Consider the following 19,627-nt stretch of genomic DNA (forward strand, 5'->3'; position numbering starts at 1 on the left):
TGTGAAGCGAACAACTGAAAAAGGACTTCACTTTATCCTAACACAGATTCTAGAGTATATACTATTTGACGAGTGCCCTGGCCCCTACCGGGAGCACTGTGTATACTAATATATGATTGTAAAATAATTTTGATGATTATCTGTGAGCGCCCATCCCTATAACCCTTTCCCCCCTTCATTTGTCTTCACGATTACTCCTTGATACCTATTTTTGACTCTTTATATTTTACCTAATAAATAAATGTATACCCAGTATACAATGAAACCCCATTGCAAGGTGCACCTCATTTATTGGCTCTGGGTACCTAGGGTTCTTGATGAACCTACAAGCCCTATATATCCCCGCAACCAGAAGAGTCCGGCAGACGTAACTGTATATTGCTTTTGAAAATCCGACATGGCAGGAAAAAATTACAGAGTAACACATGGAGAGAAATGGTGTTTTTTTCGCCACAATTTCAATTTTTAGTTCAGCTGTTATTTTCTGTAGGAAAACCTTGCAGATCTACACAAATTCTGAATTTTGTCTACTTTTCAGAAATGTTTCACATCCATTTATGTCACTAACTGGAAGGAGGCTAAAAGCACAAAACAATAGTAAAAATGGGGTATATCCCAGTAAAATCCCAAAATTGTGTTGAAAAATTTGGTTTTCTGATTCAAGTCTGCCTGTTCCTAAAAGCTGGAAAGATGGTGATTTTAGCACCGCAAACCCTTTGTTGATTCCATTTTCGGGGAAAAACCACAAGTTTTCGTCTGCAGCCCATTTTCCCATTTAAAAAAAAAAATTAAAAATTTAGCTGTATTTTGGCTACTTTCTTGGTCCACTTCAGGGGAACCCACAAACTCTGGGTACCTCTAGAATCCCTACGATGGTGGAAAAAAAGGGCGCAGATTTGGTGTGGGTAGCTTATGTTAACAGAAAGTTATGAGGGCCTAAGCGCAAACTGCCCAAAAGAGCAAAAAAAACAGGCCTGGCACTTGAGGGGGGAAAAAGACCTGGCACTGAAGGGGTTAATTAAGTGCTGCAGTGCAGGTGGCCAAATGTCAGTTAACGAGGGCCAAAGTCCACATACTGTCTATTATGACCTTGGTTTACCCATGTCGAATATACAAGGTAAGAAGGCGTGGTCATTCTTTCTCCAACCTAGCTGCAAGGAATTGGAACAAATGGCCTTTTGCCATTTAATCCTGCAAGGACCTGATATCCTTCAAAAAGTGCTTAAACCTGGTTATTTTGAATCTCAAAAGGAGAAGTGTTGGATCTGGCCCTTTTCGTACAGTAATCCTCAAACTTTTTGCTTCCTTCCTCTGATTTGTACTGACCTGTTTTTTGTTGGCTTTAGGGCTCTGGGCACTTTACTACTGCTAGCCAGTGCTAAAGTGCACCTGCTCTCTGTCTAAATTGTACTGGCGATTGGTTGATTCATGACTGACATATTTGATTTACTAGTAAGTCCATAGTGAGGTGCATTAGAGGTGTCCAGGGCCTATTAATCAAAAGCTGCTATTGGGCCTGCAGCATTGATTGTGCCACCCACATGAGTAGCCCTGTAGGCGTGGCTCAGACCTGCTACTGCAGTTTCTGTGTGGGCAGATTTAAATTGCCAATTAGACCTGGCAAGTGTAACCACTTGCCAGGCCCAAACTTTCCATTTTACTACATGTAAGTCACCCCTAATGTAGACTCTGGGTAGCCCCATGGGGGCAGGGGGCAGTGTATTTAAAAGGTAGGACATGTATTGGTGTGCTTTACATGTCCTGACAGTGAAATACTGCCAAATTTGTGTTTCACTGCTGCAAGGCCTATCTCTCATAGGTTAACATAGGGGTGGTCTTTAAATAACTTAAGTGCAGTTTCCCTTTGGGAGTGTGGAGTTTGGCGTCTCTGATCTCATAATTTAAACATGCAATTTTTGGCAAAATTGTTTTTTAGACTGTCAGTTTGAAAATGCCATTTTTAGAAAGTGGGCATTTTCTTGCTTAGACCATTCTGTGACTCTGCCTGCTTTTGTAATCCATGTCTGGGTCAGACTGACAGTTGGGCTGTCTGTGAATTCCCACTAGACAGTGACACAAAGGGAGCTTGGATGTAGCCTCCATATCCTGATGAGTCTACGTGGCAAGAGTGGGGAGGGAGGAGATGACACTTACACCTGAAAGGGCTGTGCCTGTCCTCATGCAACGCAGTGTAGGTCACAGAACTAGATTAAACAGGGGTTCTGTGCATCATGCAGGAAAAGTTCCTAGCAAGGTAAGATAAGCAATATTGAAAGAACTGGAAAATGTAAAGGCCAGTTGAATAACTGAAGAAGTAAAAGCAACAGAGTGGGTGGCTCCTGTTGTGTTGGCACGCATGTCCAATGGGAATGCCAGATCTTGCATCAGCTGAATAGGAGGGCTGTGTGGATCACCAACGATGAAACTGATCTATTGAGTCAGTCGTGTCAAGCCCACAGCGTATGGTAAACTTACATGCATCTCTTCTGTCAGCAATAGCTCGAGAGACTATGGCTTGGGCCTCCTCTGAGACCACAGACAGCACCTGCGCAACAGAGTCCCAGAGCGAGTGGGAGTAGAGGCCCAAATGGCGCAGAGTGTTCACCGATGGGAGGGCCAGGCTGGCAGAAAAGAACATCTTTTTCCCCAAGGTATCCAGCCTCTTGAATTCCCTGTCCAGGGGAGTAGTAGGGAATGTGCCAAGATTTACCTTGGAAGTGGAAGCTTAGACTGTGCTGTGAGTAAACTGGAGTTTCTGGGGAAGGGCGATGGTGGTGGGTGGTTGACTTATCACCAAAAGCTTCTGTGCAAGGCTTGGACGAGGTCCGGAGCAGGATGTTCGTGAGGGCTTCGTTAAACGGGAGAAGTGGTTCAGATAAGGTGACTCTCAGCATAAGCACCTCAATCAAGACATTTGTCTTGATAGCCACAGTGGAATGCTGAAGGTCTAGGGCCTCAGCTGCCCTCCTCATCACCATAACCACGGAAGGACGAGAAACCAAGCCAGCAACTGGGGTGGTATGAAGTCCACTGTCATCTGCCAAATCCTCACACCAGGTGTCCTCGGTGACATCTAGGGGCTGGTATTCATTAGGGTCCAGTGCCCCCATAACAGTCATTCCAAAGTCCTAGCCCAAAGGAATAGGGCAGAGGCACTGACCTGGGTGGTCTGCCCCCAGTTGTCACTGGAATAGTCTTTAAACAGCGCCCATCCAGCTCCATCTTGGAGTCAGGGATGAGGCTGGGGACCACGCTGCTGGTGGATGTCAGAACTGTGAAGGTTAAGATGGCTCAACCGGTGCCTGTCCGAATCCATCCATGAATCCAATGGGCCCGGCTGGGACCGGGGCTGAACCCGTCAGCGGAAGACCAAAATGGGCCTCTCCCATCCCCGCAGAGCTTAAAGGTGCTCCAGCAGGAATTGGCCACCCAAATATGAGGTGCATAGCCTCATATGCCTCATGAAGTTGGGTGGGGGTCGCTCCGGCTCCTGGAAACTCAGGGAGGCATGGAGACAGCCCAGGTGCAGGCTCAACCGTGGATCCAGGCCTCAAAAGCTCATGCTTCCTCATCTTGTCAGATGACTTAGATGAATGAACCTCTTCAACGTCTTGCTCTTTTTTCACTTGTGGGACTTACCTAAATGCCTTGATGACTTCGACTGCGACAATGAGTGCTTGGAGTGGCTACGCGACCGATCCCGGGACCTTCCTCTTGACCAGGATCGAGGCCATTGCGGCGCTGGACGTCGAGCAGCAAGGAGATTGAGGGACAGCTATCACAAGGCCTTAGGGTGCATGGGGCGACAATCAACACAGATCTTTGGCAACATTGTTGCACTTGAGGCACCAAAGGCAGATGAAATGTGGATCTGTCACTGACATTTTTTCCAGAGACAGGAGCCACAGGGCTTGAAACAAGCCATCTTTGTGGACATCCCTACCACATCAAGAGACAAAGGGTCCCAACAGGCTGGCTGGTGAAGACCGCCACATTATGAGTGTGGCAGGATGGCCTCTGCCAACCTGCCACATCTTCACACATACTGCCACAAAAGGCCACCAGCGGTATTAGGAGCCGCCTTTCCACCTGGGTTTCCACTCTGGCGGGAAGGCTACCGGTGACTGGGAAGAAGACGACTCCCTTCCTGGCAAGCACTAAACCTATCCACCCTCCCTCCAGACACAGCGTTCCCCAACCCCCTTCCAGACACAGTGACTCGCACCCCCTACCCCTCCTCCAGGCACAGCGCGCTCATCCCCTCCTTCCAGACACAGCGCCCCACCCCGTACACCTGCACACAGACAGCCACATGCACCACACATACACTCATTCACCTACACTTACATAAACGCATTCACTCTCAGCACTCATACACGCATTCAACCGCGCATACCCACACCCATCCAAACATGCATCTCACACCCATCCAAACACACATATTTACACCCATCCAAACACACATATTCACACCCATTCAAACACGCATACTCACACAAAGACAAACATGCATACTCACACACAGACATGCATTCACCATAATACTCATTCTCGCATACACACACGCACACACTTACATTCGTACACACACTCACTTCTACATTCAGACATGCATCCAACCACGCATACACACATTCATGCACACATGCAGACAACACATACTCACACACAACACCCACCAGCCTCCCACCCCCTCCCCTGTTGGACGATCAACTTACCTGGTCCAGGAAGGAGGTCGTCCGGCAGAGAACGGGGGCGCTTCCAATTCCGGGAGCTCCCCACCAGCAGGACACCGCCACGCTGTATTATTGCACATAACACGGCTGGTGGAGTCTTTCTGGCGGGGCCGGGCCGGTGGTGGAACTACCTCAGCGGCTCCGCCTGCCATCACGACTACTGCTGGATTTCCACCCAAAGTGTGGCGGAAATCCAGCAGTACCTGTAATATGGTGGGCGGAAGACTGCCAGCACTTGCGGTCTTCTGGCCCCGCGGCTTTGGCGGTCTTCAAGGAAGACTGCCAAAGTCATAATGATCACCAAAGTCTCAGAAATCGTAGAAAAAGATTGAAAAAAAAAAAATCAGTCAAAAAGTGAGTGGGGGTAGCTTTTCTACGGATCTGCGCTGACTGGTGTGGAAAGAAAAGAACTGACATAATTGCGCTAGGGTGGCACCTATATAGCCACTGTGCATGTCACTTCTGGCACCGCCGCTGCCATGCAGAGCCTAACTATGGCACCCACCGGCGCACAGGGGTTTCGCACAAGAAACTTACGGATCCAGTCTGATGCCTGGAGAGACTTGATAACAAGCTAAAAATAGATGCTAGGTGACAGAATAAAGCACAGGGAAAGGAGATCTGCTAGTAGTGTGCAATGGGTTGGGAAGAAACTGAGAGAAAGATAAACTTATAAGGAAAGTATATATCAATTGAGCAGCATTTTACTAACTGCAAAGCCAGCACTAAAAACCAGCAAGATGTTTCTAAAAGTTACCTACTCACTGCTGACATCATGGGCCGTATTATACAAAGTGCCCGGGGACAGTAACAGGCGTTTGAGCCTGCTTTGCACACCCCCAGGACACTTTGGTATTACATAAGGGGCAGCAAAGGCTTGTGAAGCCCCTTCTGTAATACAGATGGAGCTGGAGCACATTTAGTGTCAAGGGGCTATTATTAGAGGGAGTTACCTCATTTGCATGGGGGGTAGGCCCTGTGCCCGTGCCGTATTACTGACATGGTGCAGAGGCAAACATGACTTTAGAAGATGCATTGAAAGTGCGCCACAAAAAGGTGGTGCACTTTCAGTGCACCTTCGAAATGCAGCCCTGTAAAGAGATGAAAGTGGGTCCCATGGACACCCCTCCCAGACATGCCCTTGCAGGTGGGTGCAGTCACTCACTACATCATTCTGCAAGGGGTTCTCTAATCCCTTTTAAAAGTGCAGGTGGGTTACAGCCCGCACAGAGAAACATCATCACATTCTTCCTCATCTTGGGCACTTTCCATGTTTGCACTCTGTGCACCTACTTGGGAAGTGCACCCTCTCAGTAATGCGGGTCCTGGTGTGATCTGTAGTCCACAAATAAGATTTCTGCTAAAGTAAACTTAGCCAGTCAGTCTTCCAGAGATGACAAATTGAGAACAATTAAACTCTAACATAATTTATTTACTGCACTTACAAAATGTCAAAAGTTTTGATCAAAAATGATTAATCTCGGGTATCAATGTTCCTTAACTGTCAATGATTTTCAGAATTTGCAAAAACCAGTCCATAAACATTTCATTCCACCCTTTCTCAGACTTGTTCACAATAGCGGTTTTCCCCAGGGCGCATCACCCAATTATACAATAGAACACATTAAGAAAGAACTCCGTAGAAAAAGCAGACAAATTAAGTCATTATCTGACTACTGTGGTCCCCAAAAGACCCTTGTGCCACCTATCACCTTATGCACAGTTAAGATTCTGCCATCTAACACACCTAAACAAGAACATCCATCCACACCTCGGTGACGTTGACACATTCACCTAACAGAAAAACATACACATTCACACAGTAAATCAGAATGAAGTTTATGATGGAAATATGGCAACTACTGGAATATCATTCATAAACTACCAAAATAACTTTGATGCCCTATCAATGGCAGATTGTACCTTGCACAGAGCCAACAGCATAACATAACAGCTTAAATTATATGAAATCTCTATCTCTGCTATGGAATGCCAGTGGTATCCTAAGAAACACAAATATTTAATGTGATGGCAGAAATAGGGATGCCACACTAAAAGAGGTGAAAATAAGTTAAGTGGTATGCCAGGTTGTGAACTGTGTAATGCTTTCATTTGAGGGAAGGGCGAAGTCTAATCGATAATATGGGTGTTGCTGGACGGATCAAATCTTTGATAACTGGAATTCTAAAGAAAGAGGTTTGCAAAGGAGTTTTCCTATAAGCAGTTAAAGCTGCCAAATGAACTTTTATTGAAGAAAGTTGCAGGCCAGATCGTGCCAATTGTAACAAGTAAGGGAGAATGACATCTTCCTTCCAAGATGTAGGGTCTGTCCCCTTAGAGGAACAGCAGATGCAGAATCTTTTCCACTTGAAGGAGTATGCTGAACGAGTAGATGGCTGCTGGGATCAGCGGAATTGGTGGAAAGGCATACAGAAATTTGTTGGACCAGTCTATCCACAGAGCATTCCCCAGCGATTTTGTGTGGTAAAACCTGGTGGCGAAGTCGTGGAATTTCCTGTTTTCTTCTGTGGCGAAGAGGTCGATAGAAGGTGTGCCCCACAAACGGAAAATGTCTCGAGTGACATCTTCGTTGAGTACACACTCGTGGTTCTCTTCTAGAACTCTGCTGAGGGCATCCGCTTGCATATTCTGAACCCCAGGAAGGTGGGTTGCCACTATGCTCAATTTCCTGTCTAGGAGCCAGTGCCATATTGGCTGGGACTCTTGAGACATGACTCTGGATCTGGTGCCCCCTTGCTTGTTCAGATAGTACATAGTGGTGGTATGGTCTGTCTGTACCAGCAAGTTGTCGGTGGTGATTGAGGGTAGAAATGCCTTGAGAGCTAGGTGTACCGCCCGTAGCTCTAGGAGACTGATGTGGTACAATGATTCCTTGTGAGACCAACGACCTTGTATTTGCAGGTGATCCATATGAGCTCCCCATCCGAGGAGAGAGGCATCTGTCACAATAGTCTGCGTTGGAGCCTGTGCACGGAATGGCATCCCCTTTAGGAGATTGGCTGGAGAGCACCACCAAGTTAGAGATCTGATTGCACGGGTGGACAGACGAATTCGGTCTTCCCAGTTCCCCGACAATTGATTCCATTGGTCCTCCAGGCATTCCTGAAGCGGTCGCATGTGGAGGCGAGCGTTGGGTGTCAGAAAGATGCAGGATGCCATGGAGCCTAGAAGTGAGGAGACTGTTCGCACTGTTGGGTGACGCATTGATCGGAGAGCCCGATACTTCCGGAGCATGGATAAGCGTTGTTCCTCCGAAGGACACACTTTTGCCTGCAGAGTGTCTATGGTAGCAACTAAGTAGTGTAACTTCTGTACAGGAACTGTCGTTGACTTGTGAAAGTTGATATGAAGGTCTAGCCGATACAGGGGCTCGCAGGTCATCTGGAAATGCAGTTTGGCTTCTGCATAAGTGGATGCTTTGATTAACCAGTCATCCAGATACAGTATATAAAAATTAAATTTTTCCTGAGATGAGCTGCCACCACCGCCATGCACTTGGAAAAGGTTCTGGGTGCAGACCTGAGACCGAATGGTAGGACAGTGTATTGGAAGTGATCTTGACCCACCACAAACCTCAGGAATTTTCGATGCTTCTTCGCAATGGGGATGTGGAAATACGCATCGTGTAGATCCACTGAGCAAAGCCAGTCCCCTTGCTGAATCTGAGGATATATCTGGTGTAAGGATAGCATTCTGAATTTTTCCTTTCGGACCCATTTGTTGCCAATTTTGAGGTCTAGAATGGGTCTGAATTCCCTCTTGTACTTCTTTGGGATGAGAAAGTATTTGGAGTAAATACCCTTCCCTCGTTGGTTGAGGGGAACCGATTCCACTGCTCTCTTTTCGAGGAGGATGGAGACTTCCGCCTTTAAGAGGTCGAGGTGCGCGGTTGAGGGTTTTGGCGGAATGGGCAGAGGCAGTGTGGAAAACATGAGACAATATCCATTCTGTACAATGTTTAAGACCCAAGCGTCTGTTGTAATTCTTTGCCACTCTACCAGGCAATTGGTGACGCTTCCCCCCACCGGAGTGGTTAACGAAATTGGGGGGAGGAAATTCTCAGGGTTTTGAGGTGGTAGGTTGTAGGGTACTCTAGTGGACTGATGGGTCGATCGTCCCCTTTGTGATTTACGCTGAGGCTTATAGGCTCGTTGTTACTGTTGGTGAGGTCTTGTAGGGACCCATTGAGGGGTTTAAACCCTCTGCGTGGTGTAGCGGCGGTGGAAAGGACGGAAGGACCGACGTTGCTCCTTAGGTCTGTCAAGACCCACTGGTTTTAATGTGTCCACCTCAGCCTTCATCCTTGCCATTTCATCATCTGCATGGGATCCGGATAAGGTGGATCCTGAAAATGGCCGATTCATAATTAGTTGCTGAGCATCCGACTTCAATGACGTAAGCCACAACCACGAATGTCTTCTCAGTGTCACACCATGGCAGTAAGCTGATGATCTGATTGGAGACCATAACACCCTCCTTGGCTATTTGTAGGAAATCCTCTATGTGATCTCTCGGGAGATGCTCTGCGAACTGTAATATGGAATCCCACAAAGATCTATCGTACCTGCCCAAAAGGGCTGTGACGCTTGCAGTCTTCATAGATGATGCAGCCAAACTGCAGACTTTACGGCCTGTTGAATCCAGCCTTTTACTCTCCTTATCCGGGGGAGAGGTGGACGACGGAGAGGTAGCATGAGCTTTGCCAGCCGCCAAAATGACCACGGAGTCCGGTGGAGGGTCGGAACGCAAAAACACAGGATCTTGCTCAGGAGGGCGAAACTTTTTCTGCAGTCTAGATGGTGCAGGTCTTGTCGTAGCCGGTGTGAGGAAAACTTTTATAGCAGGCTCTAAGAGGCCAGGTACTAGGGGTAGTAAAGGTCTGGCAGCTGTACGCTTTTGTAGAGTTTCAAAGATAACCGATGTAGATGGTGTAGGGGCGACCATCGGAATGTTTAGTTTTGACGCACCTCGGACCAGCACTTCATGGAAGGTGTTAATATCATCAACCGGCGAGGACCGAGGTGGGGGTGAGTCCGATAAGGTAGGGGAGTAGTCTCTGGTAGAAGACCAAGACTCTCTCTCATGACCCCTTGAACTTGATCTATGTCTAGATCTGCGGTGAGATCTTCAGCGGGATGAATCATGGCCATGACGTGAACGGTGGCGCGATGCAGAGCGCGGTCTTGTTGGGACAGTAATTTGTACTTGAGGCACTGGAAGCGGTGCCGATTGTGGTAACTCCTGACCCGTAGGCCGCGGTGTCTGTGCTTGAGGTGAAGTTGGCGGCAGATCTGGTGGAAGAGAGGCATGAGTAAATGCACGAGTAGAAGGCGACGAGGTAAGCAGCACTACCGAAGTAGATAGCTCTGAGGAAGAATAAATTCTTCTTTGCTTGTGTCTCCTTGACGTCGATGGTCTCCTCAACGTCGATCTTCCTCTACGTCTCGACATCGATGCTGTGCGGGACCTCGACCCATGACGTCTACGTTTACCTCTCGACGTTGATTCCCACGCCACCGATCTGCTCCTTGACGTCATGTGTCGCGGGGTCTTCGACGCCGTGCGGTGCCTTGATGTCGAACGGCAACTCCTATATGACGTCGATCTGGACTTCGACGGCGAGCATATCGGTGCCGTACCTCCTCTCGACGTCGATCTTCTCGATGTCGACTGGGTCCGATAGCGTTTTCATCCTGAGGAACGCCTCTCAGACCTTCCATGACCACTGGAGGCCGAGGTGTGAGCCCTGGTGGAAGACTGACCTTCCCCTCGCTCACAAGTCCCACTGGTTCCTTGGCGTCTTCTCTCTGCTCTCCCTTGAAGGCAAATCTTCTCTCTGTCACGCAATGTGCGCCTGGAGAATGTCTTGCAGATGTTACAGGAGGCAGGTATATGTGAGGACGGCAGACAAATGATGCAGACCTCATGAGGGTCTGTTTTGGCCTTTTTTCTGCCACATTTTGGGCATTTGTCAAACCAGGAAGGCATTTATTGTGTAAAAAAGCCTTAAATCTTGTTAGAAAATTTCAAAATCCAAGAGAGAATGACAAAAGATGTCGAATGAAGCCTTTTCTCTCAAAGTTTCTCTATATTTTTGAAGAAAAAAACCTAAAAAGGTTGAGCTCAATGCTCCAGGGTCCTGTCAGCAGGTGCCGGAAAAAAGAACGGAGGTAACTGCCTCTCTCCAGGCATGATGGGATACTGGAGGACTGGCAGTTCTTAAAGGCACAGTCTCCTTTTCTTCATTACAAATGGCAGCCTGTGGGCTACACTATTCTGCACTCCTTCATAGGGGTTGTCTGATATAAAAAGGTTTGTACAGGAATTTTTCTGAAAAATTATATTAATTTGTTCAGGCAATTTAATGCATTTACTTCAAGGACAATCTGAATGAAGAAGTTTGAACACTGTAGCCCTTCCTATAGGCTGCATGGGAACATTCTTAAGTGACTTGGCAGGCTTTTCTGAAGAAAGGCGAACATGGACAGTTAAGAAGTTATATTGGAAAAAGTGCTCCGGGGTCCCCGCAGGCGGGCGGGGAATATTCAACGCTTATGACTATACATGGAAATCCCCTACGAGAGAACATATATTCTTGGAACCATACCATAAAGCCAAGTTGCATTAGAATCCCTTTGAACGGCTGCCTGTCGTCTTGCTATTGGTTATATCCATGGCAGGTTAAGCTGGAAAGGTAGAAAAATACAATATGTTCAGCTGTCCTGAGGCAGTCCATCGTCTGGAGAATCTGGATTTCTTGTAATCACATCTCAAGATTTTTTGATAGGCACCAGCTTTGTTGAAAAAGTCACTATAACTTGTTCATGGACACCACTTGCACCACAACAATGTCATCCAAGGTGTTAAAACCTGCCACTCTATCCTGATGCCACTCACTCACTACATGACCACAGTGACTCTGCTTATTTCTATTGTTATGCATCTTCTTTAGATCAATGCAATAACCGAACACTTGCAGGCTGTGGGACACACGCTACCTGGGATGTGCCTCACAGGATCAGATCATAGTTCATTAGCGTCTCTTGTGCAGATATGTGCTAGGCATAGCCTTTGAATTTCCCTTCTTTGGACTCTTTTCAAGGGCCATCATTTCCCAGAATTTGTGGAGTCCCAATCTAGGAATATATAGTACCAAGAACTTCCCATAAGGTGATGCTATTAAGTATCCACAGGGACAACATAGCTGTGCATACACAATGTGAAATTATATACAGAAATCATGATCCACGGGTCATGCCAATAAATGCATTTTTAATGGTACCCTGTTTGCAGTCATTATTCAGGCATTACATTAACCTATCTTTGCTAGTTTTATAGACTCCAGCCAGACAGAAAAGGAAGAACCGGAAGGAAAGTCATTGTTCAACTGCCAAGAGCAGTAAAAAACAATAGAAATAGCAGAAATGTGCTGTAGAAAATGTGAAATCGTAGCCTGGCTCTCAAATTCTAACACTGGTGAATATCTGGCTGTAAAGATGCATTTTGTTCTCCATTTGAATAGAGGTCTTGCCAGGGTCGGGTGTTCCAACATGACTTGGTATGGATAATCACGCCTTGTGCAATGGAAGAGAAACAGCGTGTACATTTTTTAGTGGAATTTAAGCCAGCAAGGCAACAACGATCTTGTGTTGCCTTTCTAGCACAATACTGTGCATGAGTGATGGGAGAGCTTCACATTAGATATTTTTCACAATATTGGGTCAATGGGATTTAACAACTTTTCTACCGTGCAATCTATGAGGTAGGTCATAAGGTTGGTTGGACCTTTTACAGTCAACATATCTGGAAAGACTCTATAACCACCGACAGATTACTTGGTTTATTTTATAATACCAAGAATCATGTTTTTTTCCTTTTGAAGGGTGCAGTGGGCTTCACAAATCATGAGGCTAGCTAAATAAACTTATGAATAAACCTTGTTAAGAAAGACTTGTAGGAAGTATCACTTTAAAACAGGGGCAGCAACATGTTCAAATTTAAAGGTATCCAATATATTTCTGTGTTATGATTCAACTGCTAAGTATCCCTTACCACAAAGCCCTCCTTAGTATTTCTGCCATTTCAATGTCTTAAGGAGAGAGTTATGTAAAAAAATGCTTCCGGTAAAAGCCAGTTGATTCTGCTGATCTACATAAAGCCAGGATCAGTCATGTAGCTCTGTCCAGCGTGGTAAGCAGTGGTCTTTATTAAGGTTGTAACCTCAACAAGATGATTTTTCCATGGCAAAAGGCGGAGGTCTGTGTTATGTATGGTGTGCACTGCCGTGGTCTGCACCGCAGCGCACCTATGACTGCTTCCTATTCTAGTTAATGTGGGAAGCACATCAGTGAAAGATGTACAGGAGTCTGGAGCCTCCGGTTTGCCTCTCACTGTGCATGCATCAACCTGGCTGAGATCCTAAAGCAGGTGGGACAAGCAACATGTCTAGGCAGTCCCTCGGACACCCTTTGACTCCTATTAAGAAGCACTCTCATACTGAAGCCTTAAGACCCAGCACAAGATTATATACCCCTCCTGAAGTGGCGTCTCGAGCAGAGCTAACTTCTCTAATGTACAGTCACAGGCGTTACGGTAAGAGGTACGGACATCAATGGGCTGATGGAGATGAATTCAGCTCCTTCTATGGGTTTTGTGACATTCAAGTGGTGCCAATGAGCCTGCAGGTTACGAAAGAGTTACTTATCTAGTGCAAAGGTTTACAGGCTTAAATACTCCCTGCTCACTACACCTCACAGAGATGCTTTTCCAGCTCTGAGCATTGCTAATCAGGGTGGGTCACTTATGGCTGTATTGAAGTTATGTAAAGGACTGTACTTGCAGGAATGGAAATGTTTCTCCTCTGGGATTGGAGCTTGTACCTATTCACAGGCTTAAACAGAGTACAAAAGAAGCAGGTAATGGAGATAAGTGGGATGCGTCATAGCTTTGACGAGCCACTAAGCGCTTTGATTTCCTAGCCAGCCTTTCGCGGTGTGCGGCTGAAAGGTTGTTAGGTGTAGTTATGTCCCATGTGACAGCTATTGGCTGAGCTATGTGTGCATCAAACATGCTGCAGCACACTTCACTGTACTTAAGGATAAAGTATTCAGCAGAATGGCCAAATAGCCCCATTAGCGGGTACCTACCTAGCAGTTCCATAGAACTCCATCTGCACACTGGGACAGGAAGTGACTTGCTTTTTTTTTTATGTGCGCAGACACCGAGATCCAAAGTTGCTCCTTGTGGTCATAAGAGGAGCCTCAGAGAGTTTGAGACTTTTTGAAGGGAGGCATGGTCAATAGAGGGGCCAATACTGGGTACAGCTGACTCGTTTTTGTTGAAGGAAGGGTGGTCAAGTCCCGTGAATTGGCCGAAGAGCAATGCACATTGATTTGAAGGTTATCAGTGTAATATTTGGCAGCAAGTGCAGGGTTATGGGATAAGGCATAATATTGGTCTCCATTGGAAGACTGAGAAGTTATCCATCATCTGTTACTTGGATTCTCTGTAGCCTTTTAAGCAATAAACAAAGGGACTCAAATGTATAGTGCATTGGCATAGTGAAGACACAAGAGCACTAATTCTTTATCGTTTTGTGGGAAGTCCAGGTTGGGGAAACTTAGGTTCGTTTGTGGGTTTGAACAGGAGGTGTGCAACAGATAGACCTTATTACATACCTGGTGTGGAATTCAATAATTCAAGAGGGGACCGGGAGGAGGTGAAAAAGTGAATTTATAAGCACTGTGTCAGTGAGACAGGATGTAATCGGGGGCGGCTCCTCCATTATGGCAGAGGAGCGTTGCCCCCTGACAGCAGCGGCAGCTGCAAACCCCTTTAAAGGGGCGGGGCCATGGATGTGACGTGCACGGAGGGGGAGTGCACAGCTCTTCCCATCACTGCACATGTATGTTTGGCTGGCCCTATCGGGCTGGCAAAACACACATGCGCACATGGCTCGCTGGACAGAGCCTGCACAGGCTCCAAGTCTGCCTGGGAGCCACCTGGTGTTGTTTGGAGATTCCGGCTGAGAGAGTGTTGCCGTAGATAAGCTTGCTGGTAATGACAGCTCGCATGACGGTCCACCTAGTGTTCTGAGGCAAACATTTTGAAGATTGTTCACAACAAATGTAGGATCCAAAGGCAGGAGGTGCACACTGCATTGACTTGAGCCACCATGTTGAGTTTGTCTTCTAGGATAATACCTACATTTCTTGCGTGGTCAGTGGGTGTGGGTATTGGTCCTAGCTCTGAAGGCCACTAGGTGGAATTACATGGGAAGGTCTTGTTGCCGAAGACCAGTACTTCTGTCTTGTCGGAGATGAGCTTCAGGCAGTTGGTTCACATCCAGTCTGCTATTATGGTCATGCAGTTGGTGAAGCTGATTCTGATGGTGTTTGTCTTGTCTGTCAGGGGGAAGATGTGTTGGGTGTCATCGGCGTAGGATATGACAGTGATGTCTTGTGACCCGATGTTGAGCGATGTCATGTACATGTTGAAAAGAGTGGGGTTAAGGGACGATACCTGTGGGACACTGCATTTAAATTTCTTGGTCTCTGATGTGAAGGATTGATTCCTGACTTTTTGGGTTCTTCCCATGAGGAAGGAACAGATCCATTTCAGAGCAGATCTTTGTACTTTAAGGCATGCAGGCTTAGGGCTGCCTTTTCTCCTCAGTCCATGATGTTTCAAATTTTGTCTGTGGTTGTGATGAGTTCTATTTCAGTGCTGTGTTTTTTTTCTGAATCCTGATTGTCTCTTGTCTAGAAGATGGTGAAGTTTGAGGTGTGTCTTGAGTTGCTTGCTATTGGTCTTCTCAATCACTTTGGCTGGATAGGTGAGCAGGGAGATTGGTCAGAAGTTTCTCAGTTGATTCCGGTCAGCTGTGGGCTTACTTAGGAGGGTGTTGATATCTGCAAGTTTCCATTCATCCGGGAAAGTGGCAGACGTGATAGAGTTATTGATTATGCAGAGCAGGCTGGTGCTGATTGGTGATGTTGCCAAGTTGTAGATGCAGTGGGGGGAAAGGTCCCTTAGGGCACCTGAGTGTATGGTCCCCATGATTGCTGCTGTGTCATTTCTGGTGAGGGTTGTCCATTCGGTCAGGTGGCTCTATTGGTTGGTGGTGGGTAGGTTAGCAATGAGTTCTCTGGGGTTGGGTTGGTGTGAAAAGTTGCTGTAGATGTTTGTGACACTGCTGTGGAAGAAGTTGGATAGGTTGTCGCAGAGTTGTTAGGAGGCAGCAATGTTACTGAAAGTAGCGGAGGGTGACATGAAATCCTTTAAGATGGAGAAAATCTCCTTGCAGCTGTAGGAGCTTCGTTTGATGCGGTCGACTAGTGTTTTTTTTCTTGGTGTCTCTAATTTGCTGGTGATAGTGTCTGAGTGCAGCCTTGTAGGTAGCTCTGACAGTGGTGTTACGGTTAGCTCTCTATTTCCCTTCTCGCTGTTTACAGTGTTGTTTGGTGTCTCAGAGGTCTTCTGTGCACCAGATGGCCTGCTTGTTTGATGAACTAAGCTTGTTGGGTTTGATGAGTGTGAGGGAGTCCACGCAGTTCTTGATTCAGTCGTTGAAGCCCTTTGTGAGGTTGTCTGCGGGGCTAGGCTGATCAGTGCCTAGGGCGCTGAGTCAGTCTGCTTCTGTGATTTTGCCCCAGTTGTGGATTGGAGTGCTGAACCTCGTAGGGGTGATGACTTTAGGTGTCTTGATTTGGAAGTGAATGATGGAGCGGTCAGTCTTGATGATGATGTTGGACCTCGCACCACAGCCTCACAGCTCCTTGAAACCAATGCTACGCAGTGTACCTCTAACCAAGACCTCTCAGAGCCTCAGCTGTGCGACGCATCCTTGACTCAGGACGCAGCAACTCTTGACAACCAGGATTTAAGGTATTCTTGTTTTTCGGGCCTAACTGGGTCCCTGTAGCCTCCAGAGCAGTCGGCCTGAACTTGCGAATATGTTCTGGTCTCGCACGACCAGATCTCCACAGTTGACGCTTCATGCTTTTTGGCACCATTTTCACTTAAACTTTAAAATTGCATATAATTTATTCTACTCATTATATTTTTGTCATTGTGGTCTTAAAATATTTATTTGATGTCTAAATTGATGTGGGAATTTTCTTGTGAGTGTTTTACTTGATTACTGTTTGAAGTACTGCATAAATACTTTACACATTGCCTCTAGGTTAAACCTGACTGCTCTCTGCCAAACTACCAAAGGGTTTAGCACAGGTTATGTTGGGTTTTAGATTTGCTTGTGACTTCACCCTGACAAGAATTGTGATTTCTGCTTGAGTCGGGTTTCACCCCCCTCAACCAGTAAACCAATTTCTTACAGTCACTAATAACAGGTTACTGATTGATTCTGGTATGAGTTTTTCAAATGTATTTATGAGGCAGTGGGTACAAGTGAGGAGAGAGCATAGTTGCTACAGAGGTGACTGTAAGAATTAGAAGCTATGGTCGATGTCAGACTTTTTATTGATTTTATAGAATTGAGTAATGGGGACATAACAGCCCAACAGTCCTCTTCAGGCTATGGAAGCAAAACAGTTAAAATGACAGCAAGAAATTAACAGCAGAATTTAAAACCACACTCATTTTGATCCCCAGTGATAACTGTCTCATGGTTCCAATGGGTTTGTCCTCACGTATTCACAGACTAACCACAATGGCCTTCCTTAGTAATTTCTCCTCACCAAGAATATGTTTGGGAATATTTACTAATATTGTTTACTAATATACTACTCTGATATTTTGTTGTGAAGACAAGAAAGAAGCATCAATATAATTTCAGTTCACTTACAGTGGGAAGTTCTACCTGTTAAGATGCAATATTTTGAAAGAAAGGGACTTTAAGAACGCTGTATGCTGAAAGAAACAAGTAATGTTCTCCTTCAAAATTTGTACTCAAGTGTTTTAAATTAAGGGATTAGACAACCACTGAAAGGAGAGTTTTAGTATGATAGTTTTAGTTCATATGCTGTTATCATACTTATTATTGTGTTTCCTTATTTAATCATATAAAACAGGTATCAGTACCTTCTTTCCTCCGGGAGAGGACAAATCTGGAGGTGGCGTACTTGTAATATTCAATGGACTTGAGCCACAGCTGGAAGGTGAAGAACCTCGGATTCTGCAACATACACATGTTTTAGTTAACACACTTACAAAGAAAGAACAATATTTTCTACTAAAGCAAAAAAATTATTCTAGAGCTTATTCTGAATTTAAATGGCAATGTAACATGTTCTGAGTATACAGCCCCTGAAAAGACAGTTACTAAGTCCTAGTCCATGGACTACTTTTTTTTTTTTAACATAGGCTTCCGTAGCATTTCCACATTACATACTTTCTACTGCACCTCTACTTTCTTGATATCTACCTATAATAACAATATGTAATACAGCTAAAATATGACTATGATGAATGGGAAAGGCAAACATCCTCCGATAGGCTTTGAGATTTACCAAACCTGCTGGCAAACACTTGGTAGGAAACAGGTGTCCCAATTATACATGGAGTATAAATATGTGCACAAGACAATCCTAACCTGCAGTATCTCTGTATAACAGTATATAACTGAGCTTTGGAACATCTTACATGACAACACCTGGGATCTTATGTTTCAGATGAAACTTGGCTGAACAAAAGCTCCTGTCCAGACCCCAAATCAACAATTTCTAATGGATACTCAAACTCTCATTTAGACAGAACTGAAGCTGTGGGAGGTAGTACCATAAAGTTAGCCCCTACGGAGTGGAGGCCCGAGCTCCAGATGGCCCCCTTGGCACAGTACACTTCACATGGGCGGCAGGCCCCTCACTTGGTCTGGCGGGGAGGAGGCTTCCCTCTATCTACTTTGCGGGGGAGGGCTCACGTTTTGTTACGTCACTGGTTGGGGGGGGGGGGGGCGGGTTGCCATCATTTACTGCTCCAATTTCTCTTGTTCTAGTCAGCAGGTACACTTACATGAGCACCATCAGGTGCTTTTCATTGTCAAGGGGTCCAAAGAAGTAAACAGTAGTTGTCTCCCATACATGCTTTGGAAGGTAGGACATGTTCAAAGGATGCTTGGTTGTTTTGGGAGATAAAAAGTTGCACAAATGACAGGCCTTTAATTTCACTTCAACTCTTTCATCAAGATGAGAAAACCAGACTTTGTCTCTGAGAGCTAATTTAGTAGCAACAATTCCACAATGTCCTTCAATCACCTGTTATCGCTTACTCTCTGGTATGACAATTCTCAAACCTTGTAAGACGATACCTTCCTGAGTAAGGAACTTCATCTTTCACATTTTAAAATTTCTGATATTCACTATCATTTGTATGGCTGAGTACTGTCATTTTTAAGAGGTTAAGTGTGCTATTTCCAGGATTAATGTGGAATAATGTCTTTAAGTATCAGCATGTCACTAATTGTGCTCACAGCTGTAATGATTTGTTCCAATGAAATAGCAGCAGGTGTACTGGACTTTACTATGAAGTTAATGTATGCTTCTGGAAGTAGTACTAGGATACTGTGCTGGCACTCATGAAAATGAGTCAGCAGAGTTTTGATCTTTCGCTGGTCGATGGTCGATGTACAATAGTGTAGTAATAGTCCTGTAATCGAAATCCCCAACGTTCAATATGAGGAGGCATCTTGGCTTTAGGATCACCAAAGATGGTAAACAATGCTTGATGATCTGTGACAAAAGTTAAATGCTTTCCATATAAAAATATTTTAAAATGTTCACAAGCCCATACCATTGCTAAACTTTCATTTTCACTTTGTGAATAGGCACGCTGAGTTTGCGACAAACTTCTGATCGCATATGCCCCAATATGCCGTTGAGCGTTTGGGAGTCCACGTGTGGGGCAAGAATCAC

The 19,627-nt window shown here is 45.7% G+C and overlaps 1 protein-coding gene across 5 annotated transcripts in view; it reads right to left on the bottom strand.

The window, feature by feature from the left end:
• Positions 1 to 19,627, bottom strand: part of BMAL1 (basic helix-loop-helix ARNT like 1) — a 573,964-nt gene that overhangs the window by 44,073 nt on the left and 510,264 nt on the right. For all 5 annotated transcript variants that reach the window (XM_069223570.1, XM_069223574.1, XM_069223572.1 and 2 more), the window contains one exon: positions 17,799 to 17,892. In XM_069223570.1, the coding sequence (XP_069079671.1) occupies positions 17,799 to 17,892 (94 nt within the window). The remainder of the gene's footprint in view (positions 1 to 17,798; positions 17,893 to 19,627) is intronic.

This window comes from Pleurodeles waltl, chromosome 3_1 (genome assembly GCF_031143425.1).
Source record: "Pleurodeles waltl isolate 20211129_DDA chromosome 3_1, aPleWal1.hap1.20221129, whole genome shotgun sequence".
NCBI lineage: Eukaryota > Metazoa > Chordata > Amphibia > Caudata > Salamandridae > Pleurodeles > Pleurodeles waltl.